We start from the raw sequence: 25,511 nt of genomic DNA on the forward strand, positions 1-25,511 counted from the left end.
ACTCTGCAGACAAGCCCTGGATTATCCCTACACCGCCTTTCCTTCATAAAAAAATATCATTTTTGGCACCACAGTTAACACATATTAAAGAACTATACAGCTGGTGGCAGTTTCCAGTTTGCAAACCTAAGACTTAAGGGTCCTTCAGTGATCCCAGTTTATTTAGATTTTAAGCATCCCTGTGAGAGTCTGAGGTAGAGAACACTTTAATATGCACTACTTAAACCATCATAACTCACTGACTAGTATATTTCAGATTAAAAGCACACTATACATTAAAAGGGGTCGCGGGTGGTGCTGTGGGTTAAAGCCTCAGCGCCTAGGACTTGCTGATCAAAAGGTCGGCGGTTCGAATCCCCGCGGCGGGGTGCGCTCCCGTCGCTCGGTCCCAGCGTCTGCCAACCTAACAGTTCGAAAGCACCTCCGGGTGCAAGTAGATAAATAGGGACCGCTTACTAGTGGGAAGGTAAACGGCGTTCCGTGTGCTGCGCTGGCTCGCCAGATGCAGCTTGTCATGCTGGCCATGTGACCCGGAAGTGTCTGCGGACAGCGCTGGCTCCCGGCCTCTAGAGTGAGATGAGCGCACAACCCTAGAGTCTGTCAAGACTGGCCTGTACGGGCAGGGGTACCTTTACCTTTATACATTAAAAGTACATCAAACAAGGTAACTAAAACCTAAACAAAACATGTTGGGTTGAAAAGCAAAAAGAAAGTTTTTCAGGTCCCCAATCCATGCATATTTTACTTGGGGGGAAGCCCCATTGAACTTGGATGGAATTTATTTCTGAGTAACAGTGGCCATTTTAATCTGAAATCTTTGGTGCAGTACGGGGCCCAGAGCTCAGAAACGGCTCGTGAAACACGACCAGAACCATTGGAGTTTCAAACGCTGTGTGTGATTGAGTTGAATTAGAGGCACATTAAGGTGTGTGCTTTGAGAAGGTATGAGTTAATATTTAATTATCCCTTTTTTGTCCTTTCAGGCTGTGACGCTTGGTGGTTTAAATGTTTGACAGTTTTCTTTAGTTCTTTTCAATGCCTGCACATAGTGCATGTGACATCACACACACTATGTGCAGGTATGTGCGTGTAACATCACACATCTGCGTGGCAGCGGTGGGCACCCACAATCCTGAGGGTGAGATGGCACCCCTGAAATACAGTATATAAATGCAATAAAATAGATGGATAATTGCTGGAAGATTTTGCTGCACATTATTCAGCCATTTACCCATCTTGGTCCATTAAATAAAGCATGGCTTTAGAAGCTGATCTTAGGCTGCAATTCTAAATGAATTTACAAAGAAGTACCGTAAGCCTTACTCAACACAGAGGAACTTCTGATAAAGCATACATAGGATCACACCACACAGTATTTCTGTGTGCTTTGTGAGTCCACTAGATGTCAGTATAATAAAACCTATTTACTTAACACTTTCGTTGGGGTGGGCAAGTTGCATTTACACAATGTTCCAGCACTATGTGTCAGTTTCACCTGAAATAAAGAGATTATCTAGATTGCAGCATCACAGTGGTCGAAACTTTTCCCCAAAGATAGTAGTGAACATCCAGATTTTCTAGTTTGGTGATCTAAGTATGAGATATGATGTCAACAGATCCATTAAGTAAATTTGGTGCCCCCCACCTTGACTTCTGCTCAATTTACTATGTCAGTGGTTTTCAACCAGTGTGCCGTGGCACCCTGGAGTGCCTTGAATGATAGTTAGGGGTGCTGCGGGCAACTCTGGCCTCTTCCCTCCCTCCTCTGATGCCCTCTTGCATGTCTGCGTACCGAAGACTTGCACAGCTGTTTGTTGCAGCAGCCCTGGCTACAAGTTCTCCAGGCGAATGGTGCCTCTGGGGCTGACCAGGGGGTGCTTCCCAGGCCCCTTTGGGGCATTGTGAGGAGGTACCTCTCTTTGGAGCAGGGGGGCAGCTCAGAGACCATTGGCTGCCCAGAGGATTCCCAAGGAGAGGGGAGGGAAGTTATACTTGGAAAGTTCTGCAGTGCCCTCTTGTGTTGGCGCCCAGGGCAGCGGAACGAATTCCATTGCAAAAATCTGTCGCTGATGGAATGAAAGGCACTCACCTAGATGAGGAAAGTTGAACAAATAAAAGTTGGGCAAGGGGTATAGAACACCTCACATCTGCACATTTACTTTGCTCTAGAAATGAGGGCCTCCCTTGGGACACGCCAAGGGTTAAAGCATGTCTGCCACTGTATAGCAATCCAGTTTAGCAATATGTGAATGGAAACATGGCAGTTGTGGTATGTAGAGCCGTAAGAGTGATGATGTGCACTTGTGCATGCATGCACAAACACACAAAAAACAACCCACCTTTTTTACTTTATAATTCTAAAGGCTTTATGGCAGGAGTTGCTAACCTGTGGCCCTCCAGATGTCATTGGACTCCAACTCCCATTGACACTGCTATCTAGGCCTGATGGGAGCTGAAGTCCAACAACAGTTCTAGTTCCAGGTAGGTAGCCGTGTTGGTCTGCTGTAGTCTAAACAAAATTAAAAAATTGATGCAACCTGTGTCTTCAGACCATCGTCTGGTTATGATTATTTAGATGTCACAGTGTCCAAATATAATTTTCTAGGATTCCACTACATTCCAGTTAAGGATATTTGGTTCAGTTCAGTGCCTTTATATGAAAATGAACATGGTCAGACTGGGGAGAGAATAACAACTGTTGAACACAAACAAAATTATATCTGAGTAAATATGAATAGGATTGTACTATAGAATAGGTATCATTTTTTCCAGATCTGAACATTGCATCAATTGTAGGTGTGGGAGCTTAGATAAGGTGATACTGAAACTTTAGAGGAGAACGCTACAATTCTAAGATCCTTAACTGGCAGTTTTGGTAACCAGGTGGTTGATTTCTTTTTTGAAACTTAACAGGGAGAGAGGGCAGCCCACCAATAAGATCCGGCCCTGGTGGAGTTCTTCGTGTCAGCTGTGTAGCATGAGCCCCTCCGTTAGCACCTCTTCAAATCAACCTACCCAGTTGAAGTTAAGATATTATTTCTCATGTCTTTCTGCTACAGGACTTGTGTATGTGAGATGGCTGCTTAGGACATGACATGGGAGGGGGAGTCCGTGGCACGGTATCCTAATCATGCGGACCACTTTTCTTTCCTTTAATCAGAAAACATAAATAAAATTGTTCCAGTCTTCTCCATGGAATCTTCTTCTTTAATAATTTTTCACCATTCTCCCCATATCAGTTTGTGCACTGCTGTCAAAAAGTAAGAAGGCAATACAACTTTTGTAGTGCATTTTTATAGGTGAATCAGGGATTCTAATCTATTTTAAGATGTAATCACTAACCTGGGAGTAAGTCTTATTGAACACAGATGTGTTTATTTTCATCTATGAATTGTTACAGGATATGGACATACAATAATAATATAATTTAGCTTTCATTGTTTACAATAGATAATATTAGTCTATGATTCAAGCTGTGTATGTATACATTACCATTTAGATTTTTTGGAAACCATGAAATAGACCATAATCAGATACAGAAGGAATTCCATTTAAAATCATGTAACTAATTATATAATTGCACAATGGAGAAAGAGGAATATACTCTCTTTCTCCATTGTATAATTTAGGATATCTGACTCCTAAAAGTTAATATCTAATTATTACATTCCAGTCTCAGAAGTTCTAGGGCTTCGGTGTCTTCACTTAAATAAAGCATACTGTTAGATTTGCAAATGCACAAATAATAACTGCAGAAGTACATACTATTATCACAAGTGTTAGGAATAGAATTACACATTAGAAGGAGTGGTATAAATGTTGTTTGGACTAGGAGTAGCTCCAAGTAATGGAGAAACAATCATAACTGCCCTTGCTATATTAGATGCTTCTCCAACATTGTAGTTGTATTACATTCCAGTCTGGGGACTTCTGTTTCTTCGCTTATGTACAATGCAGATGGTTATACTTACAATAACACAAATAATGATCACAGAAGCACATACAATGATCACAATTTTGGTTGTGTCATTTATCACACTGATCTCAGGATCATTAGCACCAGTGGGTTTCACATTAGAGGAAGTTGTGTGAGCAGTGGTAGTATTGCTTGGACTAATGGCAGTACTTGGCAATGTGGAAGTGCCAGTTGAAGTGGGAGTAGCTGGCAATGTGGAAAAAACCACAACTGCTCTTGCCGTATTAGATGGTTTTCCTTTGTTGTTGCTGCCATCAATGGCACGAATGGCAAAGTAGATGGAGGAGCCATTTTCTTTTGTTAAGTTTTCTGACTTGTACTGAAAAGATTGTTTGACCCCAGCGACTTCCACTGTCAGTCCAGTAGTGTTCACAGAAGTGGCACTATCAAAACTTGCATCTCTTAATTCCAAGGGATTTTCACTCATTTTTATTTCATATCGTTCAGCTGCAAAATAAAGGACCCACAACAGACATGCGTTAGATGTACATCTTCAAACATGGATCAAGGAAACAGTGACAAGCCTATCAGTGCATAACTTCCTGTCCTCCAGGAACCCTAAGCATATTGCATACCAGCCATTGCATCGTTGTGTGTTGCAGAAGACTTTGGAAAATATTCCAGGGCACACGCTGGTTCACATGGCCACCATGTCAAAGTTGTTAAGATCAGCTGTCATTCCATGCTAATTTAAAAGCATGGTATTTGTCAGAGGTGTCCAGAACCATTTTTGGTCCAGGGGGACATTTAGAAATCTAAGCACTGTTACAGGCATCGAAAACAACTCGTTCCACAGAAGAAAAACTAATGTGGCTCTACCTGCCTGCCCCCACAACACAGGAAAAACAGCTACACCTCCAAACAAATAAAGCATATTCTATACCTAGGAATCCTTCTGGACTAAAACAAAGCAATGTCTGTGTTCAAACCATACAGTCAAACACTTGACTTGGCCCAAAAAATCTTGGGAACAGTCGTTTGTTAAGGATGCTAGAACTGCAGTCTTCCCAGAGCAACGGTGTCATGCTATTCTAGCATATTAAAGGGAGATTAATTCTGGTATAAACCCCTTCTTTGCCATATTTAAATATATATCTAAGCAAGGGAGTCATAGTGATTGATTAAAACAGGATTCCACACTTACCTTGTCCTAGATCATAGTCATTCCCAGGAGCTGTCCACGACAAAAGGAATTCATCATCATCGGCAGCTAGCTCCACCTCAAGGTCAGTGATTTGACAGGGTGGAAAGACATCTGAGGGATTACTAGGAACTCCTGATACCACAAAAGAACCACCAGATGCAACTCTGCTGAAACTTCCTAGGTTTGCTTGGATTTCATCCTCAGTAGCTTCAGGTCTTGGTGAGTTCATTTTTATTTCACCTTCCAAAGAAAGAAAGAAAAATTGTGTCATAAGATGTAACTAGAATCTCTGCAAACGTTCTCAGTATTCTGAAAGTCTGTCTGATTTATTTCCCTGTGTCCAAACACAAAACGAAGACAAGGCATGTATAGGTGGTGATAGGATAGCCATCTTCAAATATCTGAAGGGCTATCTCATGGAAGATAGAGCAAGCTTGTTTTCTGCTGCTCCAGAGGGTAGGGCCCAAAACAAAGGATTCAAACTACAAGAAAGGAGATTCCAACTGAGCATCAGGAAGAACATTCTGGTGGTGAGAGCTGTTCAACAGTGGAGTGGAACACATGTGGTAGACTCTATGCTCCTCCACGCTTCTGTTTGATCCAAGGTTCATTCTGTTTGTCCTGTGCCTTCTCGGCACAAGTCCAAGAGGATTTTATTTTGTCCAGCCATGTTCCCTGTGAAAAAACATGGTTTACTGCTGAATTGAAATGAACGTCAATTTTCTGCAGATTGGGACAAACTGAAGAAATACCAGGGTGAACCCTCTCTGCATTAGAGGTTTTTAAGCAGAGGTGGATGGCCATTTGTCAGAGATTCTTTGGCTGTGATTCCTGGATGATCTTTCAGGTCCTTTCCAACTCTACAATTTTATGATTTGTTATTAATCTGCAGTAGATACCTATTTTTCGTTATATAGCCAGCCTTAGCTTCTCTTGTCCCCTCATTTGGTTTACAGTATTTCTATGCAGAGGATACCCAGCTCTGCACTACCAGACACAATTTCAGTTCTTGACAAGCTTAACAGGTATCTCTTCATAGCTGTCAATAAATCACTAAAATTCAGTATGCAGAAAACTATAGTACTTGTGTTTCTTCTAAAACATTTTCACTATCTCAACTTGATGCTCTGTAATTCAGTCTACTGAGCAATTCTGCTGTAGTTCCCTCAAATCTGTACTCTTATTAACTTGCCAGTCTTTCTCCACAACAGTTTTATGTTCCACCAACTCTTAACTGCCAGTTTTGCAAAACTGCTTCTTGTTTCTAAAATTCTGACAATATTCTTCTACTTGGTTTTCCTACTTCTTTTCAATTTTTTGCATGTCTTAAACTCTTCTGTGACAGTTGGGGTATGTGTGGGGTTTTTTGTGTGAGTGTAGATGAATTGCAGGTATTTTCCAAAAGAAGGACGCCAGAATAATATTTTAAAGCCTAAAAACTTAGGGAATTTTTCCATTGATTCCCAACATATTCAGCGAGGAGTGGCCCAGCTTGCTTCACCACCTGAGGGGCATTCTGCAAGTTCATCTTCTCTGCCCCAGGGTGGGGAAGATGAGTGGCAACACTGTGTGCAAGAACGCCCCCTTCTTGCCAAACTCTGAGAATCAGGATGTTCTACTAACGCGGCCACTGCAGGGGCAGGGAAGATGAGCAACAATGCCACTTGCCAGAATACTTCCCTCTTGCTGGCAGGGGGACATTCCAATGGTGGCAGAACCAGTGGCATGGGTGGGGCACTGCCTCTTGTGTTTCTACTACCTGTGGCAGGTGCTTCACCCTGCCTCATTGTTGAGCCGGCTCTGCATTCAATCAACAAGTAGAATAGACTGTGTCACAGTTGTAAAAGGTAATGGACCCCTGGATGGTTAGGTCCCGTCAAGGCTACTATGGGGTGTGGTGCTCATCTCGCTTCAGGCTGAGGGAGCCAGTGTTTGTCCACAGACAGCTTTCCGGGTCATGTGGCCAGCATGACTAAACCACTTCTGGTGCAATGGAACACTGTGACGGAAACCAGAGCACAAGGAAATGCTGTTTACCTTCCCACCACAGCGGTACCTATTTATCTACTTGCACTGGTATGCCTTCGAACTGCTAGGTTGGCAGAAGCTGGGACAGAGCAATGAGAGCTCACCACTGTTGCGCTAGTGTCAGAGATGTGTACTCAATATCTGTATTAAATCTAAAATCTGCATAAGGTTGACAGTGGGGAGGGGAATGGCAGGGAAAGGTTTTCATTTCTCTTGAGATACCCATACTTTGAGAACTCTAGAGCTACATATTACTAGTAAATGCGTTTTCATAATGAATCCTTACCATTTTCCACAAAACCTGGTATATAGAGTGCTTGACTCTGTCTACGGACCAATCTGACAGTCTTGTCTTTCCCTTGGACACGCACTTTTAAGTTGTATCTACCATTCTGTGTGAATGATGTGAAATACCTTGAGTAGATTCCATCATACATGAGTATATCAGCACCTGAGAACATAAATATTAATACTTAACATCCAAAGCAAACCTATCACTTGTGGTCATTATAAACCCTACATAACACATGCAAGAGACGTTTATTTCATAGTAACTGCTCCTGTTTTCATGAAATAGAAAATGCCTGACTTAATGTGATAGTATGGAATCATAAGGGACTGGTTAATAATATCTGTACAACACAAGCCAACACAACTCATGACCTACCAAACCAAACATAATACAATAACATGTATTAGAACTTGCTGCATACTTCATTTTCTGCAGTCACAGTCAGCAAAATCAGGAGATTTATCAAGCTTGTGGTGGGTGCCACTAAGAGTCCCACCTTTCCCCCTATGAACCTGTCCACACCCTGGAATCATCACCTGAAGCCTTTCTCTGTGTGCTGTCTCTGAGGGCTGGGTATGAGAGAGCAGGCCTTTGCAGTAGACTCCAAATGGGGATATTGGCTCAGTGCATCTGAGGGAGCACACCTGGCTGGTTTTGAAAATATCTTTGTAAGAGGCCTTGGAGGCCACTATGTCAAATTAGACAAGACTGGTTGTCAGTGGAAAAAAATAACAAAATGCATGCTGCAATAATTACTTACCTGAACCATAGTCATAAAGCTCAAGCTCTTCAGTTTTTCCTTTCTCATCTTCAACTATGGCTGTGACATTTGCACCAATAACAGGTAAGAAACCTTGACTGATTTCTGCATATATGACCATTGCATTGGGATATTTATTGGTATCTTGATTCATATAGGGCTTCACAAGAACTGGAGGCACAGATACAGATGCTGGTCGACTGGTTACCGTTATTGATATGATTTGCTCTGTTGAATGTGTATTCTGAAATGAATACTCCCAGTCTCCCACCTGCAGATCAAGTGTTGAAATACAGAAGAATATTCCATATCCATTATCTAAGTAATTTGGAGAAATACATTTGCTTTTCCTTTGGTTATTGTGTTTTCATAAAGATGGTACAGTATGTCTTTTATGAAAAATGTACCAAGAAAAATGGGTACTGGCAGCAGTGTCATCCTGTGCACAGGATGAACTAGGAAATGAAAATACTGAGACAATTCAAACCAGGATTTTGGCAGACGCCCATTGGCAATATGGATTTTATGCGAAAGGGTTTTGTTCCCCGGAACATGTGACTATGAAAACAGTTTCTGCTCAATGCCAAGGCAGAGAGGGCAGTATGGGATGGAGAAGCCAATGGTGGAAAAGACCAAGTGGACCTGATAAGACCAATTCCAAGAAGGCCAATTGGAAGAAACCAACTGGGAATGGATTACAATGCCGAGAAGACTTAAACAGCAGAAATCCAAAGAGGCAACACATGTCCGCAAGCCTCACCCTTTTCCCTTTTTGTTACAGGATCTTTACCTGAGGACCTTGATATGCATGTGTGTGAGTATACTCCATTTGCTGTGTGTTTGAATTTAGCACTCTAAAAATAAGCCCTTGAAGGGGTAGAAGAGGGAAGTGGGCCTTGAAGTTTTATTTAGAAAAAATACACCTTAGCTACCAAAACATTGGCAAATGATATTCTAGATATCTCATGTGGGCAGGAGCAGGAAAGTGTCCTCAGTTCCCAAATGAGCATTAGGATCAGGGAGCCAAGAAGGAAGCTTGTGCAACTTCCCAGTGAGATTCAGTTTCAGCAAAGCTGGCACAGATTCGAGTGGCAGCAGTGAAGGGGCCTTAACACACTTCATGAACCATTTTAGAGCTTTGGACTTTGCAGACACAACCCTCTTAATCATATTTTGTGGGTGGGGAAAATGCTAATTTGGAATATTGAAGGTCTTTAAGACCATTACAAAATCCTACATAGAAGATGGTTCTTCCACACTTGCATAATCTATCATGCTACTTTACCTGTAATGGCACAACCCTTCAATAGCACAGCTGTAGTTCCATAAAGCTCTACAAGACAGACATTTCCATATTTTCTATGTGGAGAAGGCACACTAGTAATTGCAGGGTTAGATGCACAGAGAGCTGGGATTTTACCTCTGCAGTTCCACTAATACTGAGTCGAGCTGTTCGGACATTTGTATCATCAATGACAAAGTTGTTGGCGCTGTACTTCTTTCCTTTGGGATCTATCAGAATAATTCCTGGTGGATATATGCTTGTGCTCCATGTAACGACGAAGAAAGTGTCATTTCCCACTGTTTTATCAATTGTTACAACACCATCAAACCACCTTCCGGAACCGACGCTATGACTTTTACTTTCAAGCTGTTGGTATTAAAACAAACAAACAAAACATTAAGCATTATGGTTAAAGGTAAAAAGGTAAAGGAGCCCTGGATGATTAAGTCCATTCAAAGGCAACTATGGGGTGCGACACTCATCTTGCTTTTCAGGCCAAGGAATAATAATAAAAAGAATTAATAATTAATAGTAATTTATTATTTCTACCCTGCTCATCTGGCTGGGTTTCCCCAGCCACTCTGGGCGGCTTCCAACAAGAGATTAAAAATACATTAAAACATCAGTCATTAAAAACTTCCCTAAACAGGGTTGCCTTCAGATGTCTTCTAAACGTCAGATACTTGTTTATTTCTTTGACATCTGATGGGAGGGCATTCCACAGGGCAGGCGCCACTACTGAGAAGGCCCTCTCCCTGGTTCCCTGTAACTTAGCTTCTCGGAACCAAGGCTCTCAGCGCTGGACCTCAGTGTCTGGACGGACTGATGGGGGTGAAGACACTCCTTCAGGGAGCTGGCATTTGTCCACAGACAGCTTTCCCAGTCATGTGGCCAGCATGACTAAATTGCTTTTGGCGCAACGGAGCTTACCCTGTTACATGGATTTGAACTGCTTACCTTCCGATCGGCTTGCCTAAGAGGCACGGTGGTTTAGACCACAGCGCCACCCGCGTCCCGCCGTTACCTTTAATCATTATACCATAGCAGGAAAATAGTATGAACTTAATATGCCAGCCAGTCTTTGAAACTGGCACTTTTGTGCTTTACCTTCAAGCTGGTGTGTATTAGGTAAGCTGATATACCTGGCAAGTTTTATAAACTGAATACATACAGTTAATTTTAAATAGGGTGGGCTGCTCACAGCCCCCAAGCCTCAGCCTCTGATTGGCTGAGCGAGCACTGCCCACCCTTACCTAAGGGTCCAGCGCAGCCAGAGGTGAGCAGTGCCAGCTATCCCATCCCCCAGCCGCACCAGAAGATGGCAGCCCCCTGCACCCACCATGCAGCAATAGCTGCCCACCTGGACTCCCAGGTAAGCAGATGTTTTATTTCAAAAACAGTAAAGAAGTCAGGGTCAGTACATTGCCTAGAAGGTGAATTCATAGTGGATAGTCGTGCTGAACAAAAAGTACATAATAAAGAGGCATTAATAAAAATGCTGGTACAGCCACAAGGAGATTTCCCATGTCCCATGCAGTTCATGGTTTGTGCAGCAGGGATAAAACTGATATCCTGCAGTGTTTCATTTTTAAAAACATGGAGGAAACGTAGATAAGAAGCTACAGCTAAACGGGTAGGAACCATTGTAACTCCAGCTCAGCAACCCTTTCCATAAATAAGCTATGGCATGCTTAAGCTACTCCATGCAGATACCGTAATTGTTTTTTCTCTACCAAATATATTTATTGCAATTCTTTATGGATTTTTATTGGTTGTTTGCTGCCTTGGAAGTTTTCCACTGATAGACAGATACAAAAATCCAGTGCAAAAGCAACAACCACCCTGTGCTCTTTGGATGAAGGGTGGTATATAAATTTAAATAATAACATTTTGATGGTGTCTTTGAATTCAAGACAAAGCTATGTTATTAGCAGGATACCTGAAAACAGTAATGAGTAAAAAAACAACAAACTAGGACAAATCCGATCAGTGATCAGAAACAAGAGGTTGAAACTGGAAGACACAAATCTAATTCCATAGACCAGGGGTAGGGAAAGTTTGCTCCCAGATGTTGATGAACTGCACTTCCGATCAACCCCAACAAGCATGGCTCAAGGCATGATGGGAGTTGTATTTCAGTAGCATCTGGAGGACCAAAGGATCACCACACCTGCCACAGAGGAAGAGAAGTAAACAAGAATTCACCTGGACAGGAGATACCACCAGCTTTGTCTCCATGCATGGACCTAGCAAGCAAAACAGTTGTAGAAGCAACTCCATGGGAGTTTGCACTCCATACTCAGGCTTGAGGATGGCCTGGCTAGGGTATTACTAATTTGTGGGCTCCTACTGGTTGGGGGTATGGCCAAATTTGCCCCAACTTGCATATGGGTTTGAATTAGGGATTTCCTACCTTCACCCCCTGGGGAAGCAGGGTCAGTGGCCTCCCTACTCGCCCTCTAGGTGTAGCCCATGGAAAGGGGGATAGGAGACTCAGCTGTGCCCTATTTCACAAAGGTGGGAGAATGGTTGGTCTTTGTACCGGACCTGTACATTTTGAAATGTTTCAGTTCTGCCAAAATCTGCCTCTGCAATTAGCCTTTCTCTGCAAATTCTACCTTGGTCTCGCTCTGTACAATAAGAGCAAATCACAGGCTGTAGAGTTGATGTCACACTCTGTTGTTTTCAATTTTTGTACAGTGCCTAGTAATTTTAAGATGATAAGAATCATTACGATAGGCTACTGCTTGCACCCAAATCTTTGTAATCCAGACCTGAATTGATTGTTGACTGATATCTCCACTTCCTGAAGAAATTCCACTGAAAGCATCTATGAGGCCATTGGAATTCAAACTGTCCGTGGCAGAAAATGGCAAACCTCCTGAAATACAATTGAAATAATAATTAGAGTAATCTATCAGATGGAATAAAATGTATTACATTACTGTGCTGTGTCTTGTAGCATATCCAGTATGGCTGCATAAACACTGTTCTGAACGGTAGCTGCAGCTTTTTAATGTTAGGAACTGATAAGGATGGTGACAGGACTTCCAGGGCCCAGTGTGCTCCCCTACCTCTCGAGAGTCCCAGGTGGCAGGAGTGGTCAGCATTCCTTATGCTGATTGCTTAGCAACAGTGATTAAGCATCCTTAGCAACAGAAGCTTCCCTGTTTTGGCCTAATATTTGCCTCCATGTTTTGCTTTCTAACTTTATGGATTTCCAATTGACTTTTTTTTTTTTTTTTAATGAAAGCCAGCAGTTCAGGCACCCTTCTGACTTGGGCATGTATCATACCTGCACCCCATGTTGGTGTCCCTGGGAACTGTACACACCCAACAGCCCATTGCGGCACATATCTACAGATGGAACAGGATCTATGACTTTTGTGAGAACATAATTAGTTTCTCTTATACTGTGGTATGTATTAAAAAGAATCAGAAACCACTTTGTTCTCAGTTCCTGTAAATCAGATATTCACAACTGGCTAGCTGTTGAAAGATTACAATGAACTATAAAATTTGCAATCTTAGGTATGGATTATGATGAGTAGGTATTTAATCCATTTGGGGCAGAGGCCCATAGCTACAAATTTACATAAATTTGCAAATGTTGATTTATATGTATAGAAGCAAATTTAGACTTCAAATGTCACAAAAGCAGGTCAACCAATCCAAATAATCTCATTCAGGTTCTTAAGTTACTTTGCACCCAACCCCAGATCACTCCAAATCAGTTAATTTTCAAAAAGATCCTGCTCCAAATCAGTGCAGTTCTCATTCATTGCCCTGCACATCATTATCTAAATAAAGCCATCTTAAATAAATTCATTTCTGCAAATTAATAACCTATACCAACACCAGTCTCCTGACTCAATGTCCTTTAAATTCATCCATCAACTAACACACATATTACTTGGCTCCCTGAGTAAATTGTGTTTAAATTAAAGGGGGTTTTTTTGCTGCTGGATTGACCTTGTGATAAACTCCTTTTTGGAGACACCAACTGGCACCAAGTAGCACCAAAGAGTTAATGTAAGGCATTCTGGTTAATCACTTACCTGTCATATCTGCCAACATTTCTAGTTCTTTTGCAGCGTTTGGTCCCAAAGCAATTGTGTGAATTATGGACCCACTATTTCGAACTTCAGTAAAGCAGGAGCTTACAGTGCTATCTTCTCCATCTGTCAAGAGCACGATTTCACAGCCTTTGGTATTTGGATACTTTTCTAAAAACACCTGTATGAAAAAGAGGATTTAAAATTTTAGCAGGCACTAGTAATGTAGAAGCAATGGGACACTTTGTGCTTAAGGTATAAGAGAAACTTGCTGCAAACCTCTTCAAGTGTTGCATTGCAGATGAGTGACAAAAGTGTGGACTAATTTTCTACCTGTGACAGAAGTAGACTTTGGTGAGATGGGTGTGATATTTTTTCCAGTTGAAGTAGCATTTGCTACTTCACTAATTTTAAAAGATAGTGAATATGGGCAAAATCAAAATGGGTTCTTCCACCCTCTCCCTAGGTGCTCTTCAACTATGACTGCAATAGCATTCCTTGGAAACACATGTCTGCACTCTGGGCTGGCCAAATACATTTTGCTTCCTGAGGCAAATCTGAAAATTGTGCTTCCCCCAACCTAGTATTCAGAGGTAGCATATTTGATGCATATTTGATGCATTTCTTGCTCACATGCTGATTCTGGATGGCTTTGCTGGACCCAAATCCTTCCCACTGCACCACCATAAGAATCTGGACAAACTTCTTTACCTGAAATGCTGTTCGCACTCCACCACATATGATAGTTCCTCCACCAGCTGTGGTAGGAAGTAAGTCTGTAAGTGTTTGGCGCACACTGTCATTGCTGATCAGTTGCAAATGGGACTTAATTTGTGCTACATTGTTGAATGTGACAATTCCAACCCAGGATCCCGCTTCAATAATCTGTAGGAGGAATATTTCTGCTGCTTGCTTCAGTCGGTTGATGCGATCGCTCTGCATATGAATTAAAATACAACATCCATAGAGTTGTCAGTGCTTTGCAGGGAGCAAATAAAAAATTGGTAGTTATAATTATAAAGAAATACCAAAATACAAAATTCTAGTAGAGGTAAAAACACTTTGGTTTTCACTGTTGGAAGCTATTGCGGTAAAGAAAAAGAATATGATAGAAGGGTGGACAACTTATTTATTAAAATGAGGGAGGAGACTATCAAAATAATTCAAGGAATTATCAGGAAAATTAACAACATGGATACAATATAATTTAAACAAAGTATTTAGGAAAGATAGGACAGGAGGGTTTGGGGAACATATATCACAACTGGAGAGAGACCTGTTGGAATGTACCATGTTTTTCCGTGTATAGGATGCCCCCTATTTTTTGGGACTCCAAATTAAGAAAATGGGGGGAAATTGCCCTGACCTGTTGAAATTTGGGATGGAGGGGCGGATTTCCCAGAGGCTAACAGCCACAGGTGTCTAACATGCCGCTGACCAGCTGTTCCCTCGCTGGCAATAACAGAGCTTTTTTTTGGGGGGGGGAGTGGTGAAGCTTTTTTTTTCCAATTACTTTTAGCACTTTTCACCTTTAGGCAGTCCGTTTTTGCCGTGCGGAGTCTTTGCATGGCTTCATTTGTGTGTGGGCAGCGCAACATTACACAGGAGGAGCATGGCGATTGAAGTACAGTGGTACCTCGGGTTAAGTACTTAATTCGTTCCGGAGGTCCGTTCTTAACCTGAAACTGTTCTTAACCTGAAGCACCACTTTAGCTAAGGGGCCTCCTGCTGCCGCCGTGCCACCGTAGCGCAATTTCTGTTCTTATCCTGAAGCAAAGTTCTTAACCTGAAGCACTATTTCTGGGTTAGCGGAGTCTGTAACCTGAAGCATATGTAACCCCTGCGCCTTCCACATCAGCGAAACATCGCGCCTTGTGCTCCTGTGTAATGTTGCACTACCCGCGCACAAATGCAGCTGCGTGAAGATGCTGCGCAGAAAAAACAGATCGTACACAGCCTCTTCCACAGCTGTGGGCGGGCAGAGTAGGAGGAGGCAAGCAGACTAAGAATGCCCAGCGGGAAAGGTGCTGCCGCTCCAGTTGGCCGTGGTGATCAAAGATATCTCTCCCCTCCGCACCTTTCTCGAGTGGCCTTGTGCTCATGCGTATCGTTCATTTTAATGAGGCTTGTACCATGCATTGTTCTCTTGGGCAATAATTATCCTATAATTTTTTTCTGACTGTTTTACAAATATCTAAATGCTGTTATCTCCTAGGCATAATAAACTCAGTTTCAGAATGGCACATGTCAACTTGTCATTAATAGCTATACAGTGGTACCTCGGGTTACAGATGCTTCAGGTTACAAACACTTCAGGTTACAGACTCCGCTAACCCAGAAATAGTACCCCGGGTTAAGAACTTTGCTTCAGGATGAGAACAGAAATCGTGTGGCGGCAGCGAGAGGCCCTATTAGTTAAAGTGGTACCTCAGGATAAGAACAGTTTCAGGTTAAGAACAGACCTCCAGAACGAATTAAGTTCTTAACCCGAGGTACCACTGTATCCCAAACCTCTTTGTACCATTCTTCAATTTTATATTCTAATTGCCCCTTCCATTTCCTAGCTATAATGATTTGTGCAGCTGTCAATAAATGTGTGAGCAAGTCCATAGCCTGTGAACCTTCCACCACATCATAAACTGATAGCAGTGCTACCTCTGGACTTTAATCCTGTGATTTCTATTATCCCCCTAAACACCGTTTGCCTTTTTTTTTTTACATATTTACACCCCCACCACATGTGAACATAATCCCCTGTTTCCTAGCATCCCCTCCAACATAACGTTGAATATCCCTTGTTTATTTGGTTTAAACTAACTGGTGTTAAGTACCATCTCAAAACTAATTTATAATGATTTTCTTTTATTCTCATAGACAACATTTTCAGTGTTTGATGGATGTATTAATGGAATATTGAATGGTTTAGTTTTTATAAAATATGCAGGAATCTATGATATGCAGAATGAAAAGAGAAGAAAGGAAATCACTGATACTTCAAGGTTGTTAAAATGAGTATTTTAAATTATATAACAGAAAAGTTAATATTTTTAAAATAGAAATAAATCAATCAAATAAAATGGAAATATTTCCTATGGATATGGAAAACACAGACTCACCAAAGTCATACTTCCAGAAACATCAAGTACTAGACACAAAACTCTGTCAGGTGCTTGCAGCAAGGAGATAGTGGGATCAGGTGGGGGAACTGTTATTGGAGATGAGCTGGCAAAGTCGGGAGAGGCCATAATTACTTCCCAGGTGCTCCTGTAGTTGCACAGTTTATTCTGCAAATTTGTTGCTTTCATATTATGGTTGCTTTCATTACAGAACTGAGTAACCTAAATAAAAGAGAAGAATTGGTCAAAATCCCACACTTCTTAGCAATTTCCTTATGAAGTCGTGCTGTGAAGGTGGACATTCTTTGTCATAAAAAAAATGGCTGCAGGGTGCTATGTGGTTTTTCTTTGTAGGCATTTGTTGCCTTTTATCTCACAAAAAAATGTAGTGGCAAGCGTCTCCAAAGAGCCTGTTTCTGTTCACCCGCTGATCCCATGGCCCACAGAGTTAATAAGTTTGCAGCGGAGAGTGTCAGTGCTTGTGTGTGGCACCCAGGGTCAGTGGCAGACTTTGGGCTCTCAAATTTCAGCAGTCCTCTGTGTGATGCTAAAATCTGCCCTCCCTGCCTCTCGTGCTCTGTTCTACAACATTTGGCACCCCTGCAGCGTGGCACCCTGTGCAATTGCACCAGTTGCAGCACCCTAAAACCGCCTCTGCCCAGAATCCCATCTCTTTACAAGGCAATTGAGCAGCAATAAGGGGGATTCCTCTGCTTTCCCTGTAGCTACAAGGTTATCTCATTAATTTGTACTCTTTCAGAGGAAAGGGTGAGGGAGAAATAGCTGGGCAGCTGTTGAAGCTTGGCTAAACGAGGAGGAGGTAGCCTGTATTGGGTGTAGCTAAGTGCTATCCCTTGTTTTCCAGCATCCCAGAACAGGGAAGAAGCGGTTCCCTTTGGGGATAGAGGCAGCAGGCCCCTTCTTCCACAGGCAGCCTAATCGCTATTACTCAATTCTGACCAAACTAAACCTCTTTAGACAAGGGTGCCAACCTGAATAAAACATTGGGGTGGTGGTGGAAGGAACAGGTAAGCCCCGTCCTGCATAATCAATCACAAGATGTGGCACACACACCATTTGAATGGCAATGCCCATCAACTTGTGGGGGGGGGCAGCCCACTCAAATATTTTATTGGGGAGCCCAAAGGGACCTTGGCCCCTAGGAGTTGGCTGCTATACTCCTAGAGCAAAATATATATCAGGAGGCTTAGTTTGGTCAGAATTGAATATACACTTCCAGAATTAATGCTAAATGAGCCACCATAGCTGCTAGAGGGTCATGAAAATTTCTGCCTTGGGCTTTTTGGACTTGTCTACCCATGTTCTATCTGAAACCAAAGGGGCGCAATGCTTGCCAGATATGATATTTTTTTTCTAGCTCTCCTACCCAACTACTAGGTCAATATCATGATTTTTTGGAAACACAGTGTCTCCCAACCTTAGTGAAACAGCCAGCAGAATCTTGAAGTTGTTTTATATCAGTGGCAGGATTTAAACTATAATCTTAGGAAATAATATTTAATTTCACCAAAGTTGCGTATGGACAACATCTTGCATTTTTCAAGACAGACACTAAATAAGGAAGCCTATAGCTTCCAATTGACATTACACATACTTACTGAAGAGAGACTTTGCATATACATTATAGATGCTTGAGCAGTCTGCGTTTTGTCTGGAATGAACTGGCATCCAGCTTCATACAGCTGAGTTCGGCTTTCAACTTTGCATTTTCTCGTTTTCCCTGGGCTAATTGGGAATATATATTGACCAGTGACATTTGCAGAGCATCTAATCAGTATAATAGAAGCAAATATAGTTAGTTAAAAAGTCAATATATGGATTACATAGAGATTGTAGTCATTTTTTTTTAATTGCAAGGGTTTCTTGGAGAAATCTAACAAATAATCGTGCAATGCTTAGACATTTATATATAAAAAATGGGAACCAGGACAAAATATTTAAAAAGGTTATGGAAGAATATTAGACATTATGTATGAAGTTGATCATTCTGCTCCCCACCTTCTGCCAGTGTGACCATGGTGGGGTCCCCACTGTGGAGGCCCCACAGGCAGGAGAGGGGAGTTTGGGTTGCACTCTGAGTGAATGAGCTGATTGATAATTATGCAGGGGAGGCAGAGAGAGAGGGTGGGTATTAACTGTGGGGCTGGCAGGTGAGAAGAGCATTGCCCCACTTTCCCCTAAGGAGCAAACTCTTCTGTATCCTGTCAGAACCAGAACAGCAAGATGGTTTAGTTTAAGTTGTCTTGAAAAGAAACTGCTAATTGGTTAGTGTCCCTGAAAGGATGCTTTATGACTGTGTTAAACTAACATAACAAAGGGATGGGTTTGATGATTTTACAATGCTGTATCTTTGCCTGTATTGAAACGTGCTAGGAGGAAGGCAAGCTTGACAAATCCACACCGTGATCAACTCCCACCCAGAAACCAATGTTCCCACTGTGGAAGGACGTGTGGATCCAGAATTGTCCTCCACAGTCACTTACGGACTCATTGTTAAAACCGTGTTTATGGAAGACAATCTTACGAATGATCGCCAAAGAAAAGAAGATTGCAAAGATGTATTGAGATCTCTGTAGTGACTTCTGCATCTGGGATTACTACCTTGTACTTACAAATATATTTTTAATGATTTCATCAACTTGTTTATTTTTGACCCCCAGTCGGGAATCTAACTGTATTCCCTACAATACTATCAAATTACATGTTAATCTTCTGGACAATTACTCATACCACAACCAAACTAACAAGTCCAAGGCAAACATCAGCCATAAAGGATTGGTTATATAGTTTGAGGTATGCATTTTGGACAGTACCTTGTTGCTTCAGCTTGCTTTATCCCAGTAGTATAGAAAGGTGCATCGTTGTTATATTCATCAAAGACTCCCCATCTGAGGTGAGCCCATTCATGGACAAACACTCTGCCTGTGGAAGACCATTAACAAAGCTAATTGTGACACTATTCAGGTGTCCTGGGTACTAAATACTATGGATCCCTCACCCAGAACCAAATTATTTACTCAACTTCTTGATGGGATACTACTGGGCTTCCCCTGTGAACCTCAAGCTATTACAGAAAAGGGCATTCCTCTGCTATGTACATTTTATGCCAATTGATGACAAGCTTTTAAGAGCCGATATGGAAATACAGTAAGCTTCCTGAAGTGAAACAGGAACAAGTTCAGCTGGCTTCAGAAAGCAAGCTTTTATGGTCTGAAAATGTTCAGATGAACCTAACATGAAAATATTGCTAATTCCTTATATAAACTTAGGAGATATTAAGCAAATAAAACAAACCATTCATGGTTTCTCAGTTCTTGCTCTGTTTATTGTCATTTGAAACATTTACTATTTAAGACTGTAGTAATAAATACAAATAATTTAAGATGAATTAACAGGTACTACCTCATGATCCGCGGGACGCCTAGGACTTGCCGATCAGAAGGTCGGCGGTTCGAATCCCCGCAACGGGGTGAGCTCCCGTTGCTTGGTCCCTGCTCCTGCCAACCTAGCAGTTCGATAGCACATCAAAGTGCAAGTAGATAAATAGGTACCGCTCCGGCAGGAAGGTAAACGGCGTTTCCGTGCGCTGCTCTGGTTCGCCAGAAGCGGCTTAGTCATGCTGGCCACATGACCCAGAAGCTGTACGCCGGCTCCCTTGGCCAATAAAGCGAGATGAGCGCTGCAACCCCAGAGTCGGCCATGACTGGACCTAATGGTCAAGGGTCCCTTTACCTTTACCTTACCTCGTGATCCATAAACAGCATGCAAACTGTCATTTGTCAGGAAATTAGGAGTGAAATGAATGTATCTTCCTTGTTCCCCACATCCGCCATACTGCAAGGTGTAGGGATCATCTCCATATTTCAGGTAAGGCTTTGCCACTATGACATCAGCCTAAAGTAAAATAGAACTTGGTTGAAAGATCACCAAAATACCTTTGATATTAATGCTATATTAATGATATTAATGCCTCAGCAAACCACCCTCAGATTTTTGTTCTGCATAGAAAGGCACAATTCTGGACCGTAGGGTTGAACGGAAATTTTTGCCTGAAACAAAAATCTCTTAAAACCGTTGGGATTCCATATTTCTTTTGAGTAAACTCTTGTGTGTTTCATGGGACATGCAGCCCCATGCTATGCAGGTCGATTCAGAAAGAAGACATGATGTGTTCAGTTGAGCTTAGGCCCAATATATAGGACTGCAGTGTAATTTTCAATAAAGATGTGTACAGTCACATGTTACAACATAAGAGCCCTCAGGATCACATCAAGCATAGTGCACCAAGCGAAGTGTTTAGATAGCCAGGCTAGGAGACCAGGTTTTGAACCCCCACTAAGTCATGAAGTGGCCGACGTTGGGTGACGTTGGGCCATTCACCGCTTCTCAGCCTAACCTACCTCACAGTTGTGCAGGTTAAATGAGGAGGGATAAACTGTGTACGCCACTTTAAGCCCCATGGAGGGAAAGGTGGAATATGAATGCAATAAATAACAAGTCCAGCATCCTGACCCTAACAGCAATTACCTAGAAGCTGACAGACAGAAAAGCAACAGCTAGTATTGAGAGACTCCTTCCTTTTCAATGGGAAGTTACATTGAGGTATTATCACTAACAGTCATGACTAGAGATATTTTCCATGAATTTGTCTCAGCCCCTATTAAAGCTACCAAAATGTAAGCCCCAGAATATTTGAAGAATTCTCCCCACCACCCCAAGCAAATATTAGATTAGTCTTATTTTGCAATTTCTGCCCCAATGTTTATTATTGTTATTGTTATTTGCCACAATATTCTTTTAAAACCCTCAAGTACATTTAAATTTTAATGCATATGCCTCACTTACCTTGTCATAGGATTCTATAGTCACTCTGTCATATTCAGGTTTTGCTGCCCATGTCAAAGGAATTACAACTTTTACAGACTTGAAATAAAATCTTTGTTCTGTAGCACTGAAGAGGTAAGCAGATGCTTCTTTAATCATATCCTACAAGGAAAATAATGAGTGTTCAGTGGCTAGCATTCTCATTCACACTTGCAGAATGTGTCTTTTCTGCCCTCCCTCCTGAACCTGGAGGTATTTCATTTGAAAAGATTGGGGGATAGGCAGCCTTCCCTAACCTCCAATCTTTAAGTAGAATAGATGCCCTTCAATATGCTCCTATTCTCTAATGGTTTGAACAGCAACTTGACATAAAGAAATTCAATAAGCAAAACCATTCTTAGTTTGGTGGAAAGCAGTGAGAAAAGTTGCGTCTCTTAACTTTCTGGGTGTGTAACCATATTTCTTATTCAAGTTTGCACTGCATAGAGTATACAACCATCCCTGTTTAGTGAAAAAGGCATTACTAAGATGAAGATGAAGAAGAAGAAGAGTTTGGATTTGATATCCCGCTTTATCACTACCCGAAGGAGTCTCAAAGCGGCTAACATTCTCCTTTCCCTTCCTCCCCCACAACAAACACTCTGTGAGGTGAGTGGGGCTGAGAGACTTCAGAGAAGTGTGACTGGCCCAAGGTCACCCAGCAGCTGCATGTGGAGGAGCGGAGACACGAACCCGGTTCACCAGATTACAAGTCTATCGCTCTTACCCACTACACCACACTGGCTCTCTAAGGCATTACTAAGCCTAAGAGATGATTAACAGAAAATTCCCAAGTAGGATATTCGTATATTTTGGGAATTGTCTCCCCAAGAAAGCTTGTCTAGCACCTACCCTAGGAATGGGGTGTGTGTGTTAATGTTTATTTTATTTGCATTTTAATGAGAAGCTAACTAATTTGCATTTCCCAGACCAATGCATGAACCCCAAACACTCCAGCCTTCAGAATTTGCACTTTGCCGAATTGTTCAGTGTAGTTCCCTAAAAATGCATCTATTGGGGGAAAACAGCTACAGAAATTTAGGTATAAGAAAAAAACAATTCTCTGCATATATACACACTAGTAAAAACTGCATATGATAATTTGTTTAGTAGGACAAATTCACCCTAAAATATCTCCATCTTCATTTACAAATAAAGCAATACAATATAGAAAAAAATACAAAGGTTTGAATCCACGCTAAGGCTGTAACCCAATCCCCTCTTATGCCAGGCTGGGAGAAATGGATTGAATGGCGGCATCTCTGTGCCCACTTCCACTGGTTCAGTTGGTCTCCCACTGGTGCCAGAGTGACAGTTGTGCCGCTTCACCAGGGCGGACTCCCCCTTCTGCCTACTGAACGCCTGCGCAGGTGGAAAGTCTGCCCAAAGGTAACAAAACAGATCATTGTGAGGCCAAGGTGGTGCTGAGCAGGCCCGGGATCTGCTCACCAGCTTGGATCTGGCACAGGAATTGCAGACCATTCAGTGTCTCTATTTTCCAGGCATGTCCTTGATTTAGGGAAGCCATCCCAGTTTCTGATTTGATCCTGGCATGTCCTGTTTTTCCTTAGGCTGTCCCTATTTTCATAAGAGAAATGTTGGAGGGTATGCAGTGGCAAGCTTAGACTGCCTTGTAAGTTAGGCTTCAATTTTTGCTCACTTATCTGGGTGTACAGCCCATTGAACTCAAACTTCTGAACAGACATGCATAGGAACGTTTGTTGCACTGTTTGTTGCACTTAGTTCTTATTGAAACTAATGGGACATAAGCCATGACCAACTAACTGCACTGATTTTAATGGGACCAAAGTTCAGCTACCTTCCCATGATCTAGTTCATTGTAAAGCAAACAGTATCAAAATACTGATAAAAATACTGATAAAAAATACTGATAAAAAACAGCACAGTTAAACCTGAAAGTTAGAGGGCTGTGGAAAATAAAATGCCTTTGTATGGCACTAAAAATGGTGTAGGCAAGAGCTGCATGAATATTTTGATTTTGGTTTTTCTCAATTTATCCTTTTTCCATTCTTAAATTTAGTTCCCCACAGCTCTTTTCGATTGTTTGAGTTTATTTTTTAAAAAACCTCAAGACGATTCTCCAGCATTTTAGTGTGAATTTCTCCTGCTAATATTTTTAACTGAAGAGTGGCCTATAAATTCTCAAAAGAAAATTTTAAAAACTATACACATGTATACAAATGTGGCCTTAGTTACCTTGATTAGACATTTCAAAAGGTTGTGTGTTTATATGTTGCCCCTTAGTTTATTTCCATATCGCGTACAGTGGTACCTCCAGTTACGAACTTACTGTATTTCTTGCTCTATAAGACACACTTTTCCCCTCCCAAAAAGGAAAGGGAAATGTGTGTGTGTCTTATGGAGCGAATGCAGGCGGGAGGCTCTGCTCAGCGCTCCCTTTAAAGAGCCGAGCTTTTCCTTCGTTGGGGAAAAGCTCCCAAGAGCCGCACACACATTTTGCATGCTCTTTAAAGGGAGCACGGCTCTTGGGGGAGCCTTAGCCGCGCACAGCCTCTCCCGGGCAGGGGATGAAGGCTCCCCTTGCCCGGGAGAGGCTGTGTGTGGCTATTCCTTAAGCCAGGACAGCCAATGGGATCACTGCGCTGCAATCCCACTGGCTGTCCTGGCTTCTGGGATTCAGAATATATTTTTTCTTGTTTTCCTCTTCTAAAAACTAGGTGCGTCTTATGGCCTGGTGCGTCTTATAGAGTGAAAAATACGGTAATTCGTTCTGAAGGTCCGTTCTGAACCCGAAACCGTTCTTAACCTGAGGCACGCTTTCACTAATGGGGCCTCTCACTGCTACCACGCCACCACCGCGCAACTTCCACTCGCATCCTGGGGCAAAGTTTGCTAGCAGGAGCACCTACTTCCAGGTTAACGGAGCTCGTTACCCAAAGCGTTCACAAGGAGGACGGTACGTAACCCGAGGTTCCACTGCACTATCCTGATAATTGGTGCCCACACAGCTCTAATTGGTTAATGGGGCATTTCCACATCTAATGGTCAAAACCAGCACATTTCCCCCAGAGTATTTACCTCCGACACAGAACTAACAAAACCATACTTAGCTCAGCATGTTGGGCTTCAGGAATTCCATTGCTTTTCATCACCATCCTGCCCTCTTTTCGCAATTTTCAGGCTGCCAGTGCCATTAATTATAGAGCTAAAACAGCGCCACTATTTCACAAGAGGGACTTATAAGAAGGCTTGGAGTCACCACAAGTTTTGCAAAAATGAAAAAAAATATTCAGGAAAAGAAAAACCCCTTGAGGTTTGGGACACACCTGAAAAACAGCCTAATGAAAATTAAATGATGGACTGTGGCGGAGACCAGGAGAAGGAAGATTGGATTATCCTGGAGGAAGACATAGCTGAATAGAACAGGGAAGAGGAGCACCCCACACTTTGACCTTTTCTTGTGGGTCCCACCTATAGGCTTGGGTGTAGGGGTGTCCAGTACCACCCTGGAACCTATGCTTACAAGATGAACGCTGCATTTTCCCAGCATATCACAGGTCCCTGAGGGGACAGTGATTCAATATATTCAGAAACATCTAACCACCTTACCTTTATGTTGTCGACAATTTTGTTGTCTTCAGCTACTGCAGGATTGATTGCAATGACAATGTCTTCAAACCCACCATTGTTGAGTTTTACCATGGTACCCGTCGCTCCATGTAGGAATTGTAACACCAACAGAAGAAGCCACCGACTGAACACCATATTTGCTTCTGCCACTTAGCCCTGTCCCACAGAAAGGACTAATAGAACGGGAGGGCTATTTATGCAAGTGCATAACTGCTTGGTTTATGACAGGACTTTGTTCTGTCAAGGAAATTCTGCTATTTTTCTATTTCCTGATAGTGCCATCTTCAGGTAACAAACTGGTGAATCTTTAAGGAATGTTGTAAATAAATCCAGCCCTGCACTTCCTTGTTCTGCTCACC

General features: G+C 42.2%; 1 protein-coding gene and 1 long non-coding RNA gene across 2 annotated transcripts; one reads left to right on the forward strand and one right to left on the reverse strand.

Moving 5' to 3' along the window:
• Nucleotides 1–3,862: 3,862 nt before the first annotated feature.
• On the reverse strand, nt 3,863–25,287 carry LOC114598431 (calcium-activated chloride channel regulator 1). The gene is made up of 14 exons (XM_028732096.2): nt 25,132–25,287; nt 21,523–21,663; nt 20,421–20,571; nt 19,491–19,599; nt 18,276–18,444; nt 16,657–16,878; nt 14,252–14,476; nt 13,544–13,721; nt 12,260–12,366; nt 9,621–9,851; nt 8,201–8,471; nt 7,435–7,599; nt 5,121–5,360; nt 3,863–4,423 (listed from the first exon to the last, which is right to left on the reverse strand). Exons 1-14 carry the CDS (start codon nt 25,285–25,287, stop codon nt 3,909–3,911), a joined length of 2,880 nt encoding a protein of 959 aa, XP_028587929.2. The 3' UTR covers nt 3,863–3,908.
• Nucleotides 5,312–12,717, forward strand: LOC144327772 (uncharacterized). Its single transcript, XR_013392872.1, has 2 exons — nt 5,312–6,732; nt 6,991–12,717. It is a non-coding gene; the product is annotated as an uncharacterized LOC144327772 (long non-coding RNA).
• Nucleotides 25,288–25,511: the final 224 nt, after the last annotated feature.

This window comes from Podarcis muralis, chromosome 5, assembly GCF_964188315.1.
Source record: "Podarcis muralis chromosome 5, rPodMur119.hap1.1, whole genome shotgun sequence".
In the NCBI taxonomy this organism is placed as follows: domain Eukaryota; kingdom Metazoa; phylum Chordata; class Lepidosauria; order Squamata; family Lacertidae; genus Podarcis; species Podarcis muralis.